General features: G+C 37.2%; 2 protein-coding genes across 7 annotated transcripts; one reads left to right on the top strand and one right to left on the bottom strand.

Moving 5' to 3' along the window:
• Nucleotides 1–1044: 1044 nt before the first annotated feature.
• LOC112183297 (NADPH:adrenodoxin oxidoreductase, mitochondrial) lies at nucleotides 1045–5448 on the bottom strand. Of its 2 annotated transcripts, XM_024321636.2 has the most exons (14): nucleotides 5291–5327; nucleotides 5087–5191; nucleotides 4775–4902; nucleotides 4628–4681; nucleotides 4435–4499; nucleotides 4221–4337; nucleotides 3416–3525; nucleotides 3247–3320; nucleotides 3064–3125; nucleotides 2744–2942; nucleotides 2452–2512; nucleotides 2220–2287; nucleotides 1710–1855; nucleotides 1045–1598 (listed from the first exon to the last, which is right to left on the bottom strand). In XM_024321636.2, exons 5-14 carry the CDS (start codon nucleotides 4468–4470, stop codon nucleotides 1371–1373), a joined length of 1101 nt encoding a protein of 366 aa, XP_024177404.1. In that variant the 5' UTR covers nucleotides 4471–4499; nucleotides 4628–4681; nucleotides 4775–4902; nucleotides 5087–5191; nucleotides 5291–5327; the 3' UTR covers nucleotides 1045–1370. The 2 variants fall into 2 exon arrangements, with proteins under 2 accessions (XP_024177404.1, XP_024177403.1); XM_024321635.2 differs by lacking the exon at nucleotides 4435–4499 and having other exon boundaries at nucleotides 4775–4888; nucleotides 5291–5448.
• Nucleotides 5449–17169: 11721 nt separating this feature from the next.
• On the top strand, nucleotides 17170–21142 carry LOC112187877 (transcription factor bHLH68). 5 transcript variants are annotated; one of them, XM_024326836.2, is made up of 9 exons: nucleotides 17173–17718; nucleotides 17983–18358; nucleotides 18795–18872; nucleotides 19139–19204; nucleotides 19414–19479; nucleotides 19728–19793; nucleotides 19944–19988; nucleotides 20200–20247; nucleotides 20564–21123. In XM_024326836.2, the coding sequence occupies exons 1-9, from the start codon at nucleotides 17441–17443 to the stop codon at nucleotides 20699–20701; spliced, it is 1161 nt and encodes a 386-aa protein (XP_024182604.1). In that variant the 5' UTR covers nucleotides 17173–17440; the 3' UTR covers nucleotides 20702–21123. The 5 variants fall into 5 exon arrangements, with proteins under 5 accessions (XP_024182609.1, XP_024182608.1, XP_024182607.1 ...); XM_024326837.2 differs by having other exon boundaries at nucleotides 17174–17718; nucleotides 17986–18358; XM_024326840.2 differs by lacking the exon at nucleotides 19414–19479 and having other exon boundaries at nucleotides 17171–17718.
• The last annotated feature ends 1851 nt before the right edge of the window (nucleotides 21143–22993 follow it).

The raw sequence follows: 22993 nt of genomic DNA, 5'->3' as shown, positions 1-22993 counted from the left end.
TGACACAATTTGTCTTAGCTTGTAGCTAGCTTCTATTTTTTCAGCCTTTTCTTTTAGTAACAGAATCTGTCATACGACACAATTTGTGTGTTGAACTAGCTAGCAACATATCCCTAATATACGACCAAATGGGAAAGGATCAAAAGGACGACCGTGTGCTTAATTAAGTTTGCATTGTCTACATTGTTGAACTTGTTCTGCCATCTTATGAAGCATTCAAACTCTAGCTAGCGTAGCTTAGCTTTGATACGAAGCCTCCATGTAACACGGGGAGGGTTGGTCCTTTGACCATATATTCTATAACCCTTTTCTTTCCAAACACATCTTTTTACTCAAATGATCTGTGTTTTATTTGAACCTTGGAAGTGGAGATTCATGGGATTCACAAATGCTTTGGCCCTTGTTTTAGTTTTCTCGACTTTTGGTACTTTTTCTTTCGTCAAAGTACTATTCATCAACTTGGTGTCTTTGATCAAGAAGAGTTTCCTTAATGATCTCCTCAACTCTTGTACTTACTAAGAAAGCAAGTATAGCTTTTATTACCATTTGGTATGATAAATAATTACCATTATTTAAAGTATTCTTATCACCATTATAGTGTTTCTCCTATTTGGACTAGGAAAGGATCAAAAGGACCAAAGCATTAACATTATGTCTTCTCTGAACTTTCCATGACCAATATTTGTTGTAAAAAAAAAAAAGTTTCTATCGTAAAATTACTGGAACTTTTCATTCAATTTGTAAAGTACAAAACTTTCACTCTCAGATGTTAATATATGGCCATAAGTCAACTAGAACTTTCTTGTATATATTTTTGCATTCAAGTGTAAAATGAAATAGGAACCTCACTGGAATGCAAAGTACAGAACTTTCACTCTCAGGTGTTGATATATTGGAATCGCTGGCGTCGTCGTTGCAGCCGCATAAGACTCGGGCAACACAACTGCACTCCCATCCCAGAAATACCATGGACAACTGAAAGTAGATGTAGACATGATTGACAGTCAAGCGAGCAAAATCAGATCAGAGATACAAGGCTCAGGCTATTGGAAACCCTAGCAGAACCCATTAGTACGGGCATGACGATAACTTGATTGAAAAGACAATACAAATTTGTGTCATATCTTTGGTCCTATTCTTGGAAAGGACCAAACACATGAAATAGATTTTTTTAATTCTATGATTCCATTTCTCCTTAAGATACGAAAGCACAAGAAAGAACAAAATAAAGAACGTACCAAAGAACCTGAAGTTCAAATATTGTAATGACAAATAAAATTAGCTCTATCCTTCTTAAGGAATCGTTGGCTTCACTATGTTGACAAACAATGTACTATCCAAGCTCTATAAAAGACGACCTTTATATTCAATTACTCCTCTGATGCTTTCTCAAGCTCCTCCAATGTGGCTAATTTTTCCCGGGGCTTGTTTTTAAAATTCCCAAGCTCTCTTTCTCGTGAGTCCATCTCTTCCCATCTACTAAATGGTACAACTCTTACATTTCGGTTGTCCAGCAATTGGAGGAGACCCTCCCTGCCTGAGCTAGCTGATGAGAATGTGACTATGCCTTGCTTAAGGTCTTCAGATATACTTGCAACCTGCCATGTCAATCAGGAAAATCAAGTGAGGAAAGCTGCGCTCAATCACCCTAATGAAATCAAATCCTAACTGGCTATCTTTCCATTCAAGTAGTGTACAAGACCACTTACAGTTTCTTCTGCACAATAGAGGTTTGTAGCAATGATCCCAGTTGGTCCTCGCTTTAACCATCCACATACATACAATCCCTTCTCTAGCCGTGTATGATCTCCAGATGTATCACTTACAACTCGCCCTCTAACATTTGGAACCACACCTGCAAAAAAGGGCCATCAGTTCAGATTTGCTTTCTCTCATGGATGTATATAGGATCAGCCAAATATATTTTCATGTCATCTCGTTTCGGGAAAAGTTCTATTTGGTAATAGCCAAGAGCACAGGAAAAATAGTTCTTTTGAGATTCACAACTTCTACGGAACAGGTCTTTCAGGCCTCCAAACATTCAAATGAACTGAACTCCCCACGATATGTGTATGTCATAATACATCTTAGTGGAATAATCTTCCTCAGATTTTGTATACTATCATGAACTTAATGCTTGAAGATGTCATCAAAATAAATGTTTTTAGTGTAGCTCTGAGGGACACCTAAGATCCAGGTCAAATATAACCAGTGCTTACCTTTCCGATCATCAAAGGGTAAGCCATTAACTGGTACTGATTTGTAACCAATGCTCTTTAAAACGATTCTACAGAGCGAAGAAATACACAGTTGTCAGTACCTCATCATGATTCATGACACACACACACACACACACACACACACACACACCTGACTTTACGGCTTCATCATATGCCATTGCACATGTCAAGCGGTAGGAAATTGACAGATTGAATTTTAAAAGAGTAATACCCGCATCCAAGATCTTCAAATTGTCCCGTACCCGCAGCCATTTGTTCTCCAGGGTTCACGCCTACAGTTTTAAATTGAAGGAAGCAAATTTATCATTATCACTTGGATGACCAATCATGTAGATCATTTACTAATGTTATTAACAGCTTTCACAGTAACTTGATGTTTGACCTCTTCTGTTTTCCTATGGTACCAAAACGAATCTATGGTCCAGTGACTCAGTGCTGTGTTTATTGCATTGACGAATATATGACAAATCTTAAATCACTACTCTTATGAAGGAAAAATTTACCTATGAGCTTTGTCTTCTCAAGTCTGACACCAGAAACATGGCCAGTTCTCTCATCAGATTCTAAAAACTTATCTGGCTTCCAAAAGAAAACAAAGTGGAGTTCACGTTGATCTGAACTGGGGTGTGAAGGTCTAGATGTAGCAGCCTTAGAAAGCAACTCATAAACCCTTTTCCGAATTCGATTATTCTTCATCTCTTCCTTAGCAAATGACAGCAACAAGCCACAAAACACCAATGGAATGAAATATTACTAAAGATAAAAGGGAATTACTGCATCACCCATATTGAGAGAGAGAACGAAAAAAGAAAGGTAAGCATACTTCATCTGCTTGGGTTTTCAGTAGATCAGCTTCCTTTATGTGAACATGCAGATCTTTTATACCTGAGAAACAAAAGCAACATTAGTCAAATGTATATTGTTCTCCAAAGGAGAACAGTCTATGACTAAATTTCAAATCATATACTGCACGTAGCAATAGAAGGACGAGAAGTTTGACAATCACCGAGAATTTCACGCAGCTCTTTAGCAGTACAAGCTGCTTGTGCCGGACCCCGCCTTCCAACCAAATATACTTTCCTGACATGAAATTGATATCATTAAACATGAAACCTAGATAAAATAAAGTAGCCATTAAACGTAACTGATAATTCTAAAAGTATGGGATAGAAAACCTTATAGAGCTCTTCTCAAGAGCTGACAAAGCATGGTTAGCAATATCAGTCGTGGCCAATTCTGTTGTTGGTCGTAAGAGAATGCGTGCAACATCAAGAGCTACATTTCCCTGGAAGCAAAAGGAACTGTTTAATAGGGATAAAACTCTGTAGTGAAAAGCTATATGTTTTAACATGTCCTCTAAACTGTAATAAATTTCACATATTCTGAGTACCCCAACATTTTCTTCAAACTACCCAAACTGTACTCAAGCCGTGTCAAGTTACTGTTCACTTCAAGTCATAGTTCACTTTTGTTTCTCACTACATGATAAACCAAATTATTGAGGACCATCGTTTGTTTTTGGTGACAAAGCAGCCTCATGTCCCGAAACCTAGTCACCTAGTTTGCACCTTTATTGGCTCCCACTACTCTGTTCTTTGATGCCCTTAATAAGCACCATGCTCTATCTAATTACAACTCCTAGCTTATCTCTTGTCTGTTTTTCAACTAAGTAATGTCTTTATAAGAGAAGTCTTAAATACCTCACAAACATAGAAGATAAAACAAAAACTACAGTAAAACATCTACATATTTTTAATTTTTGGGGTAATTTTTTTTTCCTCAAAATAAGGTTAAAGAAGTAATCATAAAGTATGCCCAGTGATAGGAAGAAGTAGCAAGTTTGGACTGAGCTTTAGATGGTTGTATGTGCTGTAGCAAGAATTTTAAAGTTTTTGCAGTAACCACCTTACTCATGCCAGTAACTAATTACACAATTGATCCTATTTCTGACCTCATTTCCTAAATAAAGTATGAAGATACCTGGCCAAGAATTACAGCTGTATCCGAACTCTTCAAGTCAGGATTAAGGTATCTGGAATCCGGATGCCCATTATACCACCACACAAATTCTCTAGCTGAATATATGCCACTCAAATCCTAGAAAGATATACAAACAGAATTTTCAATAACAATATAAGTCAATTTAGAAAGGATAATCATCAATAATGGTTTAGTTACTATAACCCCACCCTACCCTAAAAGAGGAAAATCCCAAATCTTCCTGAACCATAATGAAGGCTTGATCTTATCTCAGCCCTCCTGTACAATAAGAGATATTCCCATTTGACACCCTCTAAGTTTAGTCCCCATATCCATTCGGCATTTACATTATCCAGTCTATAGAAGAAAGAGCGCCATAAAATAAAAGCAAATCAAGCAATACATACTTCTCCTGGGATACCAAGAACTCTATCACTTTCAGCACCATATGCAAGCACAACCTGCTCAATTGCGCAAAAATATCGGTCAAACAAAAAACCATATCCAGAGTGAAGCTGCCAACATTCTTAACACCTATTGAGATAGAACCTCACCACATCATACAGCTCGCGGAGCTCGGGAAGTGTGACAGACGATCCAAGAGTGACATTTCCAAAGAATGAGCAGCGTTCGTGTTGCGCAACCCTCGTAAACTGGTTCACCACAATCTGTTGCAAGTTTTCTGATCACAATAAGCTCAAAAAAATAAGAGGTTCATTTTCGCAAGCCGAAACTCGAAGATCCTCCACAAAACAAACATCCATAGTTTCAACGCACACTTACTCAATTACAGAATGCCTCACAATTTTTCATCTCATTTAGCTCAACAATAAATAGCAATGATATTGGGGGAATGATATGATCACCTTGGTTTCAGGATGGTCCGGTGCTACGCCGGAGCGGACTAATCCGAAAGGCGTCGGCAATCGGTCAATGATGTCAACCTCAGCTTCCTGGTGCGCCTTCAGCATCTAGTTTTCAGTTCAATTCAAAACACAACCAATTGCATCCATCAAATCCCAAATCTTCAATCGCAGAAGAGAAACGGAAACAATACGAAGGCTTTTTACCTTCTCCGCCGTGTAGAAGCCGGCGGGTCCACTTCCGACGACGCAGACGCGGAGAGGACGAGAAGCGGCGGTTGAGAAGGTTCTGGATAACCATGTCCTCAATTGAATAACCGCCATTTTTTTTTGTTTTCGAAGAAGATGAAATTGATCGACGACTGTGTTAAAAGCTACTGAAAAATAGGGCTGCGACTTGGGCCGGGTCGGGTAAATTTGCAAAAGGAGTAGAGATGCTAAACCCAATCTGTTTAAAATCCAGTTGGTGTGGAATAGACTTGAGCCCAATCACATTAATCAAGTTATAGTTGTTTAACTAACGTTGTCTCAAATTTAAGTTGTACTTTGCAAATTATCTCTTGCTGAGGTATCTCATCTCTCGTCGACCAACGATTTTAATGTAGGATTGGAGCTAGAGACCGGATTTACGTTAGCGACATATTGAGGTTGAGAATTGCTCGACCCTACAAATGGGGGGGGGTTGGGGTGGTGTGGAGATTCATGTTAGGGTCGAATATGACCTAGCCCGCCTAATACGTTAGAATTTAGTGTTCTCTTCTACTCACATTGTGGTAAGGCACCATGCACATGGTAAAGAAATGGTTGGTTAGTCTTAAGAAAGAAGACCTTGTGTTTGTGTTATTTTTTAACTCTTAGCGATAGAGGAAAAAAACAAACCTAGCAAAAGAAGAACAAAGAAATCTTTCTAGCCATTATGGCTATTACGGACTTTTCCATACCGAAAATGTCATCAAGTAGAGCTTGAATAGCCAAAGTAGGAAGAATTTAAAAAATACACACAACACACATTTTCATAGTGATAAACATTTTCCTTAAGAAGAATAAGTATATCGCCAACTAGACTGCCGTCCAAGAATGAAGACCTCTGTTAATGCAACACATAAAACACGTCGGATAAAAACAAAGTTTATATTCAAATAGGGATATCCTAAGTGCTCTTAAGTCTTAACCCACTTTTTGAAGCACTGATGATTAGTGCACATTATACTAGCCAAATATCCATAATTATATGTTTGACTCCAGCACCAACCTCATGGCCCATCACAAGAAAACTACATGGTCTCATGGCCCACTGAGTCAACATGTGTCAAAGTCAAACAATTCCATCTGCTCTTCAACAAGATGTCACATATGATGTATATGTGACGTCATAATAAATTGCTCCTCATTAATTTACAATATTCAAATTTTTTCTCTCTTATAAATATAACCTACAAAATTGAACCCCCCCCCCCCCAAGCTAAGTTAATTTAATGGGAAATCGGAGAATTTCCAAACTCTCTTAGTTTCAAGGTTGTTCTGATTGTTTCTCTGATTATATAATTGTTGTGAAATTGCCTATCATATGCCTATAGTATGTATAATTCAAATATTTCATATTATATGAGTAAACAAACAATGGCTTTATTTTTTTAATTTTTTTTTTGGGAAACGAACAAAATGGGTAGATAGTAAAATGTAAATAGAGGTGTCACATTTCTCTCTTTTTTTTCTTTTTTTTTTGAGGAATTTCGTTTCTTATTGGATAGATTTTTAGAATTTCTCTTAACGAGAACCTAATGATAGAAACAATAAAAAGAAAATTTCCCTTATAGGCGTAGGGCCAGGTTGGTTTTTTTTTTATGTTAGTTACGGAAGAAAAAGACATTAAAAAATGAAAGGGAAAAGTTGTTAAAGGTCGGCATCCAGGGTCAGTTTTGGCAGTATGGCAAGGGGGACAAAGGGCTGGTAGTGGGCCTTTGGTTGGGCCCTCTCCACTAGCAACAATACAGTCCAAAGCCTTAAGTCGCTTTCAGAGATGAAAAGCCCAAAGAAGAAGAATGCTGCTCATATACAAACTCCCCTACGGACGGTGGACCCACTATTAAAAAACTAATGTATATCTTCTCAAAAAAAAAATATATATATATATATATAGTTGTTTAAGGAAAACTGAATTTGGAGATAATTGAGTTGTACTTTCATTGATAATAGGGGAGGGGCCTCTTTATATAGAGGATTACAAATATAGAGATAGAGTTGTACATGGAAACATAATCGTACATTGATTGGATATCTCCTAAGATTCTCCGAGAATATCTCTAAGATTGAATATCTCCTAAGATTCTCCGAGAATATCTCTAATATAAACTCTATTTCACCTAGATTCTACGAGAATATCTCTAAGATTGGATATCTCCTAAGATTCTCCGAGAATATCTCTAATATAAACTCTATTTCACCTAGAGCAAGTAACCTCTAGTTTGGGCCAGACACATATTCTGGATTTACTTGAACAATAGTTATATTATTATTTTTTTTTTTAGAACCATCCTTTTCTTTTCTTAATCAGAAAGAGATTTTCTTTAAAATGTATCTAAGTTCAATTTTGGTAAACATTTTACTGAGACAACGAATAAAATGTCTCATGTAATTATATTAAAGATTGTCATATTACATGAGATGAATCTTATGTGATTAGTTCACCGCAAAAAAGCTCTATGTAAATTTATTACGATTATTCGTTATTCGCTTGATCGAACATAATAAAAAGTTTATTTTCTAATATATTTAAGAGACAATATAAAAAAAAATTAACGATATTGTCTCACACTCTCATTAATTATCACTTGAGTTAACCTAAACATTGATTGTTTGTTGATGAAGTTATATCTTTCTTACTTCTTCGCTTGGAGTTCACAAACTAATTTCACAAAATGGAAAGGTTTGCCCACGTCCAAACATTAAGGTGCTACCAGAGTAGTGGACTCCAAGTTACCATGTGATTGGGTTACGAATAATTAGGCTTTTATTTCATTTTTTTTCTTCTGCATGACCTGTTTCTTTACACCTGCGGCACCATGTGAACCGCCCACTGGTCCATATCAGTTCTCTGGTTCGTCTTCTTGTGCTGAGGACTGGATCATGGGCATACAGTTTGGTTTGCGGTTGGCTACAGTCGGGCACGTGAGCTACTTCCATTTACATGGTTAATGATCTAGGGCAGATGTCATGCTGACTAAGTGACGAGCAGGCTATAAGCCAAAGTAGCTAAACTCAAAAGATAAGCAGTTCTTATGTCGATCTCATCTGGCCATATCTTTCTCTCTTTATTTCTCAGAAATGACATTGAAACCACGGCCCGGAGTCGAATATAAACAATTTTAGTTACTGATTATGCAGAAGCTTAAAGAATTTTTACCCCTGTATAAGATAAGAGCTAGGAGACTACATTAGAAAACGATAATAAGTCCTTCAAAGCTCGACAGCTTGTCCCTTAGTTTTTGTTTCCGGAGAAATAAAGGAAACGCCTTGCCCATTTGGCATCGAGTACTATAGAGATGAAGTTTGATCTCATCACTTACTCGATACTCTTAAGTACGTTCTGTAATAGTTGGGATTAGACTTTGGCCTTACCATCCTTGTCCTGGTTTCAAAGAAAAGACTGATTGTAACAAACTAAAGCAAGTTAAACTTTTTTTTTTAGTTCTCTCTCATTTGACATTTATTCTCTTTAAGCAATAAGCACATTGGCTTTAACACATGCATAGAAACTAGCAAAAGCTATCCTTGAAATAATTCCCCCTAAATCAATTAACAAATCCAAGACCATTATACATATGTAAAAGTATTAGAGTGGGGCAAAAAACCTAGAAAGTGGGCATTATTCAATACATATAGAAAGACAAAAGTATATGATATTGAATTGGAAAAGGAACGGTATGAAGATTATTGGGATCAGTTCTATAGCTATATTAACAAGGGCAAGATGAAATCTGAGTATTTATTTCCTAATGAGAATGATTGAAGATTTGTTTATAATCTACTGAGATATGGTCCTTTTGCTTGTCTGCCAAGATTATTCCTTTAGTAATATTTTACATGATTATTAAATTTGCTACTTACTTATACACTTCTTTCGAAAGCGACTTCGATCTACATATATATACAATTGGTTTGCTAGTAATGAAGTTGCATCATTCGTACTTATCTATGCAAGTTTGCACACATACATCAATTACTATGTGTTCTCATTTGGACTGATACAACTAATTACTATGTTCTCGAAGATGAATTATACCTGCTTATACAGTTTACTAGTTCTAGGATGAGAAAAGAAGATTCTTGATTTATTTCTTGGGGTGTTTAGATCAATATTGTTTTAATTGAATATCACCGTTTTGAGTTCATGGTATTGTAAATTATATAAAAAAATATCATGAGATTGATAACTATGCAACCTTACATGTATACACAAAATCAACACATAAAAAGTTATCTAAATCTAGCGACAACAATACGAAGAATTAACTTGTAACATAATGTGTCAATATTTGAAAAATGTGCAAGTTAGGTTTATTCCAATACTGTTTCGACCTAGCAGAGCGCTCTGCTAGGGTTTGTGGTGCGGCGGCTCTCTTGTTCGTCGTGTCCTATACCTACTCCATCCATGGAGAAAATTTCCGGCTTTGGCCTCTTCATCCTTGTCTTCGTTGTTTTAGAAGGCAGTGCCTCTTTGGAGGGGAGTTTGGGCGATGATGAGGCTGTGTTGAGTTCGGGGTTTGCAGGCGATGTTGTTTCTGCATCTGCGTTCGATAGTGATGTGACAGATGCGGCTTTGAGGCTGGGGATGGCATCTAGATGGCAATTGAGCAGCGATTCGGTCTTGGTTTGGTCAAGATCGGATCGAAAAGATCGCTTCCGATCGAGCCCACGAGACGTTGGTGTACCTGTTACAGGTGATGATCGTTGGCGTGTCAGTGATCTTGCTATTCCCGTTGGTGATGGAGTACTGGTTTGCATGGATTCATGGACTATTGCTGGTGGTGGTGGTAGAGCTCCTGGGTATATCAGCTGCAAGGATGGAAGCCAGAGCTGCTGTCAAATCAAATCGGGGCTTCCGGAGATGTGGGCGGATCTGTTTTTCTCTGGCCCGGGTAGCTCGTTGGCGGGGCTGTTGGCGTGGCTCTGCTCATCGAAGAAGATTACCTCTGGGGATACTGACTGGTGCAGTAACGAGGTCTACCACGTCGGCGATGGTGGAGGCTTGCTAGTTGGCGGCGAAGGTGTGCTGGTCCTGTGGGGTGCCCTTAGTAATTTCTGCTTGGGCTCTCTGGGTGTCAATCTGGTCTGTGGGCTTTACACACTGCTGGACTTGAGTGGGCTGGACCTTCAGTTTTAGGTTTTGGGCAGCCTTGGTTAATGGAGTGGATGGTGATCTGTCACCTTCTGCTCCTATTATTGATTAATTTTGTTTGGGTCGCAAAAACCAGTGCCTTAGTTGTTTACTTTTATGTCTTGCTTCGAGGTTTCTTGGTTTTTGTTAGAATAAAGGCGCATGAATTCACCAAAAGGTGGGTGTACTAGGGATTTTGTGGGAGTTTATTCTTCTAGAATAGGGGTTCATGAGATTCTAAGGGACAATTCTTTCTGACGACTCTATAAGGGTGTTTCGTTCTTGTACTGCTTACTGAATTATAATGAAAGGGCTGACATATTTGTGTCAAAAAAATATCTGAAAAATGTCATAACATATATTAATTAACGCTATAAATGCTTGCATACAAACATATAAGTAAAAGATAATTACATCATAAGAGAATGGTAAACTCTAGGAATGATTGGTGCACACAATAAAAGAAAACCATGTTAGGATAAGTATTGATTGAATATATACTTCGAAATGCGTGCACGCAAAGTGAGTAAACATCATTTTCTCCTACATTTGTTGGTTACAAGACTTACAACATATCGCCACACAACATATCGCCACTCCTATAGGTTATGGCCGGGGGAAGAGATTAATAGGTCTATGAACCTTGCTAATCAATCATACATGATGAACTAGCCAGGCATATATATATATATATATATATATATATATATATATAAACATCATGAACTAGCCATTCAAGTAGAAGGGGTAAGTTGGAATTGAAAATTATATATGCATATATACGTATTAAGTTTCAGTTAACATCAGCGTGTGATAATATAATAATAATATTGTTACGTTATTTATATCGTGTAATGGTTTTAGAGGCTACGAATCAAGCATATATTTCGTTAGAACAGTTGGTATTAGAGAAAATTATTAGATGAAGAGAAAGCAATGCTAGTGGGTTCATATCGAAGAGCACGAGAAATTTCTGTTCTTTGTAAACATAAAGAAGTTTTATTATTTCTATTTGCTTGTCTTCATTTGTCATAGATGGGGGATTTGCATACCTAATGGCATTCCCTTTTGGTTAAAGTTGGCCATTTAAATAAGAGTAGAACTAAACCAGGGTTATTTGAGTCATGGCTTACCCTACAACAAGCTTATTATATTGAGGATGATTAATCAAGTTGTCTAGGGATCCTAGATAGGAATAATGGATATATTTTAAGGGAGTTAAAGAGCATGTGTGATGAGGAATCCAATGATCAAGCATGAGCAAGATGAAACAAAAGAACACACCCTTTTATGAGGTAATATTCGAAGCTCAAGGAAACGACATGCCAAGTTTCAAAAATGTCGATGATTTTATTAGCAATTGTTAATTTCATTTAACAAATTATATTAATCTCGACAATGATATCAAAAAACATGCATGCACCATCTATTCAGTTATAATATTGTCTACATGTATATGCCAAAAATACGAGACAAAAGAACTTATAGGTCATGATGATGGGTATATACAGAAGCATGTGTTTGACGCAATGGAGAAAAATTGTCCTATTTGATTGTATTTGCCAATATGAAGTCTATGTACTAATTCGTTTCGTGGAACTTTGCATTTAGCATGTATCTGGAAAACAGAATTTCCGGGTTGTTTCTGATTTAAGCATTCCAACTGATTAAGAAAATTTTAATTCTAATAATTATAGTGTTGATATGGCCAGTTTGGCACTCGTGGTATGTTAAAACTAGTCAAATCTTGTCAACCCTCCATTTCATTGAAATTTTTTCATTTCATAATCTTGACCATTGATAAAAGATGATTTTATGGACATGTTGCAAGTGACGGTATTCAAGGATATTGAACTTTCTATTTTTCTTATGATTTTCTTGGTTTTTAGACTTTGGAAAATCATTAAAAAAAATATCCGATTGAGAACGTGTAATTTTAGCTAAAAAAATTGTGTGTTATAGTCCACAATTTTAGGTGAAATCTCACCGTCTTGGACATATTTTTTATTTTTGGAAGAAAATTCATGAGTTAGTTCTCATAGGATTAGAAAAGCATATAACATCTTTCGATGTGCTTACACTCGCTTGAGGAGGCACCATTAATCTCACTTGCATTATAGGCATGGGTGCCATTAGTCTCACTAAACATAGGTACCCTTTCACTAGACATATACGTACACTCTAACCCTAAACCCTAGCTATATAGAAAAACCCAAAAGCACATTGTTAAGAAAGAGAAGAATATATGGGAAGGAAGGTGAAGACAAAAGGGAGACGTGTTGTTCCTTGTTTGTTTTATCGTTGGACATGGGAGAGAGCCAAAGAAGAAGAAAATAAAAATGGGAAGTGAGAGAAGTGGGGGTGTGCTGGAAAAGACATGGCGCCCCCGACAAAGATTTTGGCAGTACGGACCAGACAACACCATGGCTGCTAGTTAGTTTTAGTAACCCCTTAATATGCCCAAAACAATAAGGGTTATGTTCCTAAGGCAAGACATTTGAGCTCGAGATTTAAGGGTATTTGTTTCTTTGTTTGTTTCTTGCATCAAAATGCGGCTTAAGGGAATGTATGTTTTGGGAGTAATAGTCGAGGAGAATAATTTTAATGTTTCTTTATGCTTGCTACCTTGATCTCATTTAATTTGATCGATATTGAGAATGTTAGAGGAATTACAAACGAAGTAGTAGGCGTCGGCCTCGGCTTTTTGATTAGCGGTCACTTCCCAACCCTAGAGCTGGAGATCTAATGAGTTTCACCAAGTAGGGTTTCGAGTTTTATCAACAGAAAAGAGAAAAAAAAAATGAAGGTTTTCTTACAAATATTATAAGATCAAGTCACCCACTTCATATTAGAGCAAGTTCACCCGCAATCAAGAAATGTCAAGATCGAAAAGTCAAGAATTCGACCAGTCAAGATACTGTTCACTGCCACTGGACATGGGTTTACACTCGTTTTTTTCTTGACGGTCAAAACTGTTCATCTGTCACTGTTCATCAACTTTCACTGTTCACCACTTTTACGTTATTTAGGGAGTCGTGAAAATTGACTTTTTATACGTTAGGAATTTGGGAAAACTTTCTTCATAAAAGTTGTAGAGTTCGTCGATACGATCTCGTGCATACATGGAACTCAATATTTGGAGTTCGTATGAATTTATTATGAATTTTTGAAATTTGAAAATTTTCTATAAATAGCAAAAAAAAAAATTCTATTTTGTTTCAAAGGATGAAATTTTTTCTTTTTTTCATTTTCGCCCCCCCCCCTCTGGTTCTCTCTCTCGCAGCTGCACCAGACCTGGCGGGTTTCGTCCAACCCGACCCAGATTTTTCTCCATCCTCTGGCCAAGGACCCGGCCCTCCCGAGGTCGCCTCACCTCGTCCGGCTGCGCCGTGGTGTCAGTCCGCCCAGACGCTGCCCCCAGGCCGAGATCGAAGCAACCCCAGGTGGGTCTGCTTGCTGTTGCTGCTTCAGTTTCTCCTTGCTGCTGCCCCCGACGTCGCCTCACCTCTTCTCTCTCCGCAGACGTCGCCTCACCTCTTCTCTCTCCGCATACGTCACCCACGTTTGGGTGTGGGCCGAGCTGGCACAGCCCTTGGCTGGGCAAGGAAAATGTCATCCTCTTTCCTTTTTTCTTGACTGAAGTCAAGAAAGTTCATCCTTTGCCCGGTCAAGCTTCTGTTGGTGGAAGAGAGTTTTTTTTCTTGCCCGATCACCACCTCAGCAAATCCATGCTTTGCTCGGCTAAAGAGGAACCGGTGGACTTGCTCTTAGGACATATTAATATAGATGGGCTTGACTTCATAGTGATCTAGTTCGTTTGAAAATAAAATTATGGATAAGAATAAGACATGTTGAAGTGAAGTACTATGACGACGAGTACATAGTTAATAGAGCCAACGATCTTTGATCTATTTTTATTCTTACAAATATCTTATTTCACGATTTGAATTTAACGACTAATTTTTACTTGACATGTGATTGATGATGTATTACTTAATATAAGGCCTGCTCACCTAAGGAATAGTTTTTAAGGGATTGTGAAGGACAATGCATCTCAACCACATGTATTAAATATAAAAGCAAAAATTATAACAATTTAAAACTGTGCATTTATTTTCAGCCGTCAGATTCACTTGTCCCTTAAAAACTGTCCCTTAGGTGAGCAAGCCTATACTTAATATATATATATATATATATATATATATATATATATTCAAAGATGTCAAGTTTATCTGTCTCTCATTTGTTTGGATTAGCGAGACAAAAGGCCTGTTCACCTAAGGGACAGTTTTAAGGGACTGTGAGGGACAAGTGAATCTGATGGCTGAAAATAAATACACAGTTTTAAGTTGTTATAATTTCTTCTTTTATATTTAATACATGTGGTTGAGATACACTTGTCCTTCACAATTCCTTAAAATTGTCCCTTAAGTGAACAAATTTGAGCGAGACAATGTAATATCACACTTTTAAGTTATTTATAAATGAAATGTTCTCTATTTTTTAAGGAAAAAAATTTCTTTGTTTCAATTCAAGATATGATTAAGAAAAAGAACAAGAACAATTATAATATGATTATGGATTAGAACAATTGTCCATTCGAAGTAGCTTTTAGAATTCTATTTCAAAGATGGCTGTAGGTAGCTAGACTCGTGCTAGACATGGAAATACATATGGAATTCATAGTTTCTGACTTTCGATCTGCTAGGTTTTAAGTGCTAACCTTAAGCTCCCTGGATGGCGAGTTAGTGTTGACAAAGTTGTGTATCAAGGATTCACTGCGCCTGCGCATCTTGTCTTTGCCTTTCAATTGTAGTGCAAGTTAAGTCTGTAGTTGAGTCGGGGCCTTGTTGGCTCCGTGAGTAGGTCATTTTGGAGTTCAAGTGTGAAGTCCAGTGGCCATTTCTGTGTTTGAGATGATGCCAAAACTCATTGTATCCAGTTCATTATTAATGAAGTTTATTCTTGATAAAAAAAAAAAACCTTAAGCTCCTCATTTGGGTGCCAATACAGATAGGGAGGCCATTTTATCAATATGGGAGTGAATCCAATCTTGACTAGTCTCTGGGAAACTGTAATCATTCTCTTGAAGACCTGAGATCAGGGATCTCCAAACCCTAGATATTGACCTCTCGAAAAGTGTAACACTGTTCAATGTCGGTCACCTCCATTTCTATTCCATACTCTCACGGGTCATCTTCCTTACATTTACCACATTCTTCTCCATTTCTTAAATAATTAGACAGACAGTTACAGCAACCTTACAAGCAGATACGGTTACCACACATACATCATCCACTAGTAGTCTCTGTAGGTGACAACAAATCTAGTAATGCCAATGTTCATATTTTGATGATCCTCACTATCAATTTCGTAATCGTCATTTGTTATTATAATTATTTAGTTTGTAAATTTCAATCCAAACAAATTTTTTTAAGTGTATGTAGCCTGCAGCTATATCCTCTATCCTACCCCACTGTTAGACTTCAGAGTCGTTTAAATATGTGACCTCGTTTCCTAATTATTTAGGTAATAAAACTAGTTTAGCTAGGGTTACATATGTACGTACTAGTTCTCAAATTCCATATCATAACCTGAAATGTTGCAGGAAATCGAATTCAATCAATATTAAGGACAGAATTAACAAGGAACCAAAATCAAACCATGCATGACGATCACGAAATTAAACATGAAGCTTAAGCTTGCAGTAGTCATGACTCAGAATAAGGTGGCTACCTCTCAATTATAAATGACTCAACCTGCAATAATGACTAATTAATACTCATCGATCATTTCTCGTAGTTTAGTAGATCAATTAAGTCACTTAATTATTTGACCATCTCTTACAAGTTAAACTCATTTCCATCTAATTTATGATTCTTAGACGTTTTATCTTTCCTTATTGGAAAGAAGGCGGGTCTAGAGAGGGTCACTATCTTTTTGGAGATGATTGTATGCACCGACAGTGCAAGTCTGTAGGTTATTTTAATCTCTAAAAAAATAACAATCACTCATCTAATCCACTCCTTTATATATTTTAATATAAAAAAATTACATCAATTCATATTGCAAGTACCCATACACTAACGGTGCATGGAATACACTCCCCTATCTTTTTATCAGAATGATGAATTAACGTTGAATTTTTAACAATAATCTAGGTTTATTAAAATGTTAATTTATTATGTTTTCGAATTATTTGCACGATGAATGTTTGGTTTCATTTTTTATTTATTATTTTTTTCACAACAAGTCAACAAACATATAAAGTTTGAATTTTTTTAAATTAGCAATTTGCGTCAAAACTTACAATTTACTCATTGATTTTTTTTGGCATGATGCATCGATAAGCTATTATAATCGTTCTTATTGTTCATAAGTGGTGCATGAAATTTCTTTCTCTCAAAGTAAAAAAGAAAAAGAATTTCGACCCCCCTTAATATGCATCACAATTGACCAAGAACTAGCAAGTTACCAAGACTGTTGTTCTGATACTTGTGTAAGTTCTCTACTATGTAATGCCAGGTGGGGTGATGGGATGGAGACAATGTAAACTCAGAGTCACGCTAGTAAGACCCAATATGTTTTTCGTTTACTTAATTAATTGGAATTGCTACCACCTTTTCTGTCCCACTTTGAGATAAAGCAAAAGTAGATGAAAAAGCAAAGAAAGAAAAGAAAAACACAAAAGAAGGAGAAGAAAGGAAAAAGCAGATCAGAGTAATAAAGAAAAGCGGGGGAGAGAGAGAGAGAGAGAGAGAGAGAGAGAGAGAGGTGGGTTTCTCAAAACTCCATGATTATTCAAATTCTCTCTTAAAAACAGGACCTGGGTTTTCCCCTACCTAGTTGGTTAGTACTTAACCCAGTGTTGGTACCTCTCAAAGTTTCTACAGAGACTTATTTTGGGAGCTTCAGCAAAACAAAAAAGAAAACCACACAAAGGGGAAAGGAAAGCTAAGCTAAGTTCAGAAGACTAAGGCATGAATAGAGGTCATGTTTTGCAGAGCTCACCGGTGCAACAAATGATGGCGGCTGGAAACCCTAACTGGTGGAACATCAATAGCATGAGGGCGCCAACAACGAACCAACCTTCATCTTCTCCTTTCCTGCCTGCTCCTCATCACCCTAGTTTTTTCATTCCACAGTTTCAACCTACTAGTTCCTCCTCTTCTTCACTTCCCTTTATTCCTTCTTGGCATGACAACAATAACCAGAACCAGAACCAGGAGCTTCCAGAGTCTTGGAGCCAACTCCTCCTGTAATTACTCTTTCTCCTCTTTAGCTAGCTCTTTCTCTCACAATACACGCGCATGCACGCACCACTGGACATACATATATTGCTATACAAATTAAACTTAGAATTCTCGATGTGAGATTCTATATATTCTCAAACACTAGCCTTTGCATCGCTGCTTCTTGCAGCCTGCATGGATTTCCGCCTTTTTATTTTTCATATTCTTAGACACTGGCTCATCATATTTAAATAAAATCAAACTCATTAACGGGTGTGATTATTATTTAGCAGGGGGGGATTGGTTGGTGAAGATGATAAGGCAAATGGTCTGAGACAATTATTCCATCAAGGTAAGAAATTGGAGGACTGGGAGGAGCAAATATTGAGTAGTCAAGCTCATCTGAATGCTCCTGTTAATGTTGATGTGAAGCAAGAAAACTCGCCACCAGGGAGCTTTCTGTACGGACATCATGGGAATGGGAATAATAATGAAGATTTTCAGTCTCAAGCTTTGTGCTCTTTGTCTCAAATTATGCCAACCACTACTGCTGCCTCAGCCTCATCTCCCAAGTCGTCGTGTGTGACGAGTTTCGGTAGCAACATGTTGGATTTCTCTAACAAGTCGGAGGGGAGGCATCCACCACCGAGCCGATCCAGCTCCGAGGTAAAAGAGATTGAGAGAGTCGAGAAAACGAGATATATATTCTTGAATCTTGATTTCTTAGGGTTTGGAGAATTCCTTTCTTCCGCTTCTTCTCAGATTTAACTTGAGTTTAAAAATGCATGATGCTGAAAACAGATCATGAGCTTATAATCAAGATATGAAGAGTCATTTGGTTTTTTTTTTCTCACTTTTAATTTCTTTGTTATTTATATTTTGATTTAAAGGCCTTCTTAAATCCAATTGCTGGAATCAATGATCAGCACGCTGTTTTTGAAATGGATTGAATCAGATTCCCTTTTCATCTTTTTGATCAATTAGTATGAACTTGTTAATTGATCTAGATATAGAATATAATCCAAGATTAATGGTTTCTATATATTGATTATGTTTACTATCTTTTCAATAATTAATTTTTTGGTTTTCTTGTCTTGTGAAGTGTAATAGCAGTGCAACTGGTGGGGCAGTTAAGAAAGCTAGGGTTCAACCTTCTTCTTCAGCCCAACCTACCTTCAAGGTAACGTCGCCCACATCTCTCTCTCTCTTCTCTGTTTCCACACACGAAAACAGACACACACATGCAGCTATCTGTGTGAGCTAGCTAGGATTGTAATACTTGTCTTTCTTGATTGTCCATTTCTGATCAATCATATTGATTCTTTATCTATCTATGTCTACCTATCTTTCTCTCGTACGTCTGTATTTTAACCACAGGCTAAGAAGCTGCATATGAATCCTTCACCTCTTATTTTATATCGTTGTATGTGTTTCGTGATCGATCAGGTGAGGAAGGAGAAATTAGGTGACAGAATTACAGCTCTTCATCAGCTTGTTTCCCCATTTGGAAAGGTAAAGTAGCCTTCAGATTTTAATCTTAGCAGTTAAAATAAGAAAAACTCCGTAATGAAAGAACTTCTCAACTTCAATATATTTTCATTTTAATCTATCGCATATCGTACTTTTAATTAATTTTTAACTTTAAGCATTAAAGAAGAATGGAGACATAGAAAGTGTATGACTTTGGAGGGACGTGGTGTGGCTTTTTTTCTCTTTTGCAGACTGACACAGCCTCTGTCTTGTTAGAGGCTATTGGGTATATCAGATTCCTTCAGAATCAAATTGAGGTCACGTCTTTCTCTCTCTCTCCCCCCTCCCTCCTTTATTTTTGAAGCCAAGACTGGAACAAACCATGACCATGAGTTGTTAGTCATATATGGCAGCAGTACAAACACACCGTTAAAGTTCCATTTCAAATTATTTGTTGCTTTCAGTTTCAAGTTTCAATATTCTCTCTCTAGATTTGATGATCGAAGTTCTAAATATACCCTTGTTTCTTCTTTCTCTTTTTCCCCCTCGGATGCTGATTTTGCAGGCCCTAAGCTTACCTTACTTGGGCAGTGGATCACCAAACATGCGCCAGCAGCAGCAACAGTCTGCAGTAAGTTAAATATATTAGTTACTCACTCCAATGCCACATATATCCCCATCACTCTCTCACTCACTCTCTCTCGCACGTGCATTAGTCTATATAATTAGTTAATGATATTGATTAATAAACCCTCCATTGGACTTTTCTTCGGTTAATTAGGTTCATGGGGAGAGGAACTGTATGTTTCCTGAAGATCCTGGGCAGGTATTTATACGTTTCCTAGCTTCCCAGAATACTACAAGTTATTGCTCCTCTTAAGCAAGTAAAGAGATCATTGAGTAGTGTACCTAAACATAAAGATTAATACGATAAGCTTTAATTAAAGAAAGTCACGCATGGGGCATAATGTTGATGAGTAGAATGAAATTGGATCAATGCTAATGCTTTTGTATCATTGTTTTGTCTATATATATAGCTGCTGAATGACAACTGCATGAAGAGGAAAGGAGTTAATTCCGAGCAGGTAAATGCATCCTCGTTATAATGAGTCTGACCTATTATGTTGCCACTCACACTACCAATGTTGTTATAAATTATCAGTCTTAGTCGTTGATTAATTAGGTGGAATCTGGCTTAGTTTGAATAAACGTAAACTCGGGCAAATAAAAAGAAGAAAGAAGAGACATATGATCCGTATAGTATGACAACTGAACTTCTGGGGAGAGATATCTAGCAACTTGATGAACATTTTCCTTGCTACATAACGTTTCATTGATTGGTCAATGGACTTATAATTAATTAAGCTCCTTTATCTTTTGGGTTTAAACTTTGTTAATTAGGATGCTTATGAAGAGCCAAAGAAGGACCTCAGGAGTAGGGGCTTGTGTTTGGTTCCGGTTTCTTGTACCCTGCAAGTTGGGAGCGACAACGGAGCAGATTATTGGGCTCCGGCAGCTCTCGGCGGAGGTTTCCAGTAAAGCAATGTGGAAGGGGTGGCATAAGCAGCACACACGCACGTATACACAAATATTCAAGAGATCGTTCGAATAGATGGAGCTTCATGGAAGTTAATGATATAACATCATGAGCAGTCACTCTGCTAAAACCCAAAGGCTGATTGCTCATGATGCTATACAATATCTATTAATTTTATGCATATATGCTTGTGTGCTAGCTGCGCTAGGTTGCTTTTAATTTGGGACTAGGAAGTTGTTAAACTCCCTAATTAATTAAGTTTTAATTATCTACCTTCTATCTTTGCTTCAATGCTAGCTGTTCATGTATATTCAGTATTAATTAGTAGTCGAGTAGTGATCATTTCAAATTAAATATTGTTGATCACAGAGCAGCATGGATCAATTTGAATCGTGTTGAGCACTACATACTCAACTTTTATTAATATGTGTTCTCTTTCGTGATTTCTATGATCATTTTTATTATTTTATTTATCGTTAGTTATAATATCACGCCATTCATATATTTTTCTTATAACATTTAGAAGTGTAAGAGTGCAACAAATATGAATTACAAGGAAGATCCCCGTAGAACTTTGATATTAAATTAAGAGAATTAATCAAATGTTCTTATAATTGTCCAGAACTCTTTCTTCTTCATTTTTTTCCCTCGATCAAACTGAAATTACAGAACCAAATGCATTAATTGAGATAGGATAATAGACACACAAAAATTCTTCAAGAATATATTGATATGACTCCATGCGCATTATTTGGTGTACAATCTATTCTAGGGTTTGGCCAAGGGCAAGGTATTCCAAGAATATTTAATTTTTATGGTACAAAAGATAACCCATTTATCCCAACATGTGATCCCTAATCAATTCCATCAACAATAATAAATTCAGTTTGCTTTCTTCAACTTTGGGTTGATCTTCATTTCAGTGAATGATCTTTTGTTTTAATCACGTTGGTCCCTACAGTTTCAATTTTCATTACCCGAGTGCAAATTTCAAATATGACATCACAAGCTGACTTGGATATGACATGAAGGCCCACTTTTCAGATTTTGACCTTCATTTTGGATGAAATGTTCAAACTACCTTTTTGTACTCCATATTCTTCTTCCTATGATTTTGCTGAAGACGAGATCCTAGCTCCAGCTCCACAATTCAATCCCAATTCCCAAACTATACCCTGCACAACCCAATCCCAAACCAAAACACAAAATCGAAACACCCAAAATCTACACATCCTCAGCCTCGGTTGACTCTGAAAGCGATGATGCCGTTTCACTTTCACTTTCACTTTCTTCTCCTCCAACACCAGTTGGGATAGTCACCGAGGGAGGCGATGGAATCGACGGTGGCGGCGGAGGAGATGGAGTTGTTTGGGTGGTCTTTGCTCTGGTGGTAGTGGTGCTATTGTTGCTTTAAGGCGGGGAAGGCGAGGTGGGTTTCGCGGAAGCAGGAGACGACGATGAGGGCTTGGTTCAGTTCACAAATTCAAAGGACGACTTCATCTGTAAATCCTCCATTTCAGAATTTGATCCTTGCTGATCTGATTCCTTTGCTAAATTTGATTCAGTTTGATCCGTGCTCAATTGGGTGCTTGCTTATGTCTTAGACTCATTGGGATGAGTAGTTTCCATGTTGACTCTGCTCTGCTTTAAGATCTAAACATTTTTCGGTGAAAGTGAAGCTCCGGGCGGTGTTCAGGCTCGAGTATAGCTGAGAATGAGAGATTGATAGGAGCATTTTATGCGACGTGTATATGGTTAATCCCTATATTAATCTTTGTTAGTTTATTCTATTTTCTCCTTATTTATTTACTTTTGTGTTTATTAGGTTTTTCGGAGTAAATATACAAAAAGAATATAATATTGAGGAAAGATGCACAAATAAGGAAAAGCTTGGAGTCCTGGCCAAGCAGAAGACCTTAATGGATCAAGGAGCCCAATTCATGGAGATATCGCAGCAAATTATGAAGATATTCGCATAAATATTGATGATGACATGGCAAATTCTCATTGGACAAAGTGTGGAGAATCCTAAATCAAATAGATAATCAAGAAGTTGCATTTCTCTACAATTCAAGGAGTCTCAAACCAAAAAGGAATGAAAGAGGACTTAAGGAGCAATATAAAAGGGCTGTGCAAATCTGAAAAAGCTCTCTTCTCTTCTCTCTTCTCTCTTCCTCTCTTTCCTCTCTCTTGCAACTTCTTATTTTTCTTTCTATGAGAAACTAACTCTTTAGTTAGGGGTTGTTGAAGCCTCAAATCATGATTGTAAACTTGTTATGACTTTTAATTAGTTT

Source organism: Rosa chinensis, chromosome 2, assembly GCF_002994745.2.
Source record: "Rosa chinensis cultivar Old Blush chromosome 2, RchiOBHm-V2, whole genome shotgun sequence".
NCBI lineage: Eukaryota > Viridiplantae > Streptophyta > Magnoliopsida > Rosales > Rosaceae > Rosa > Rosa chinensis.
This window is presented reverse-complemented; position numbering and strand designations above follow the sequence as displayed.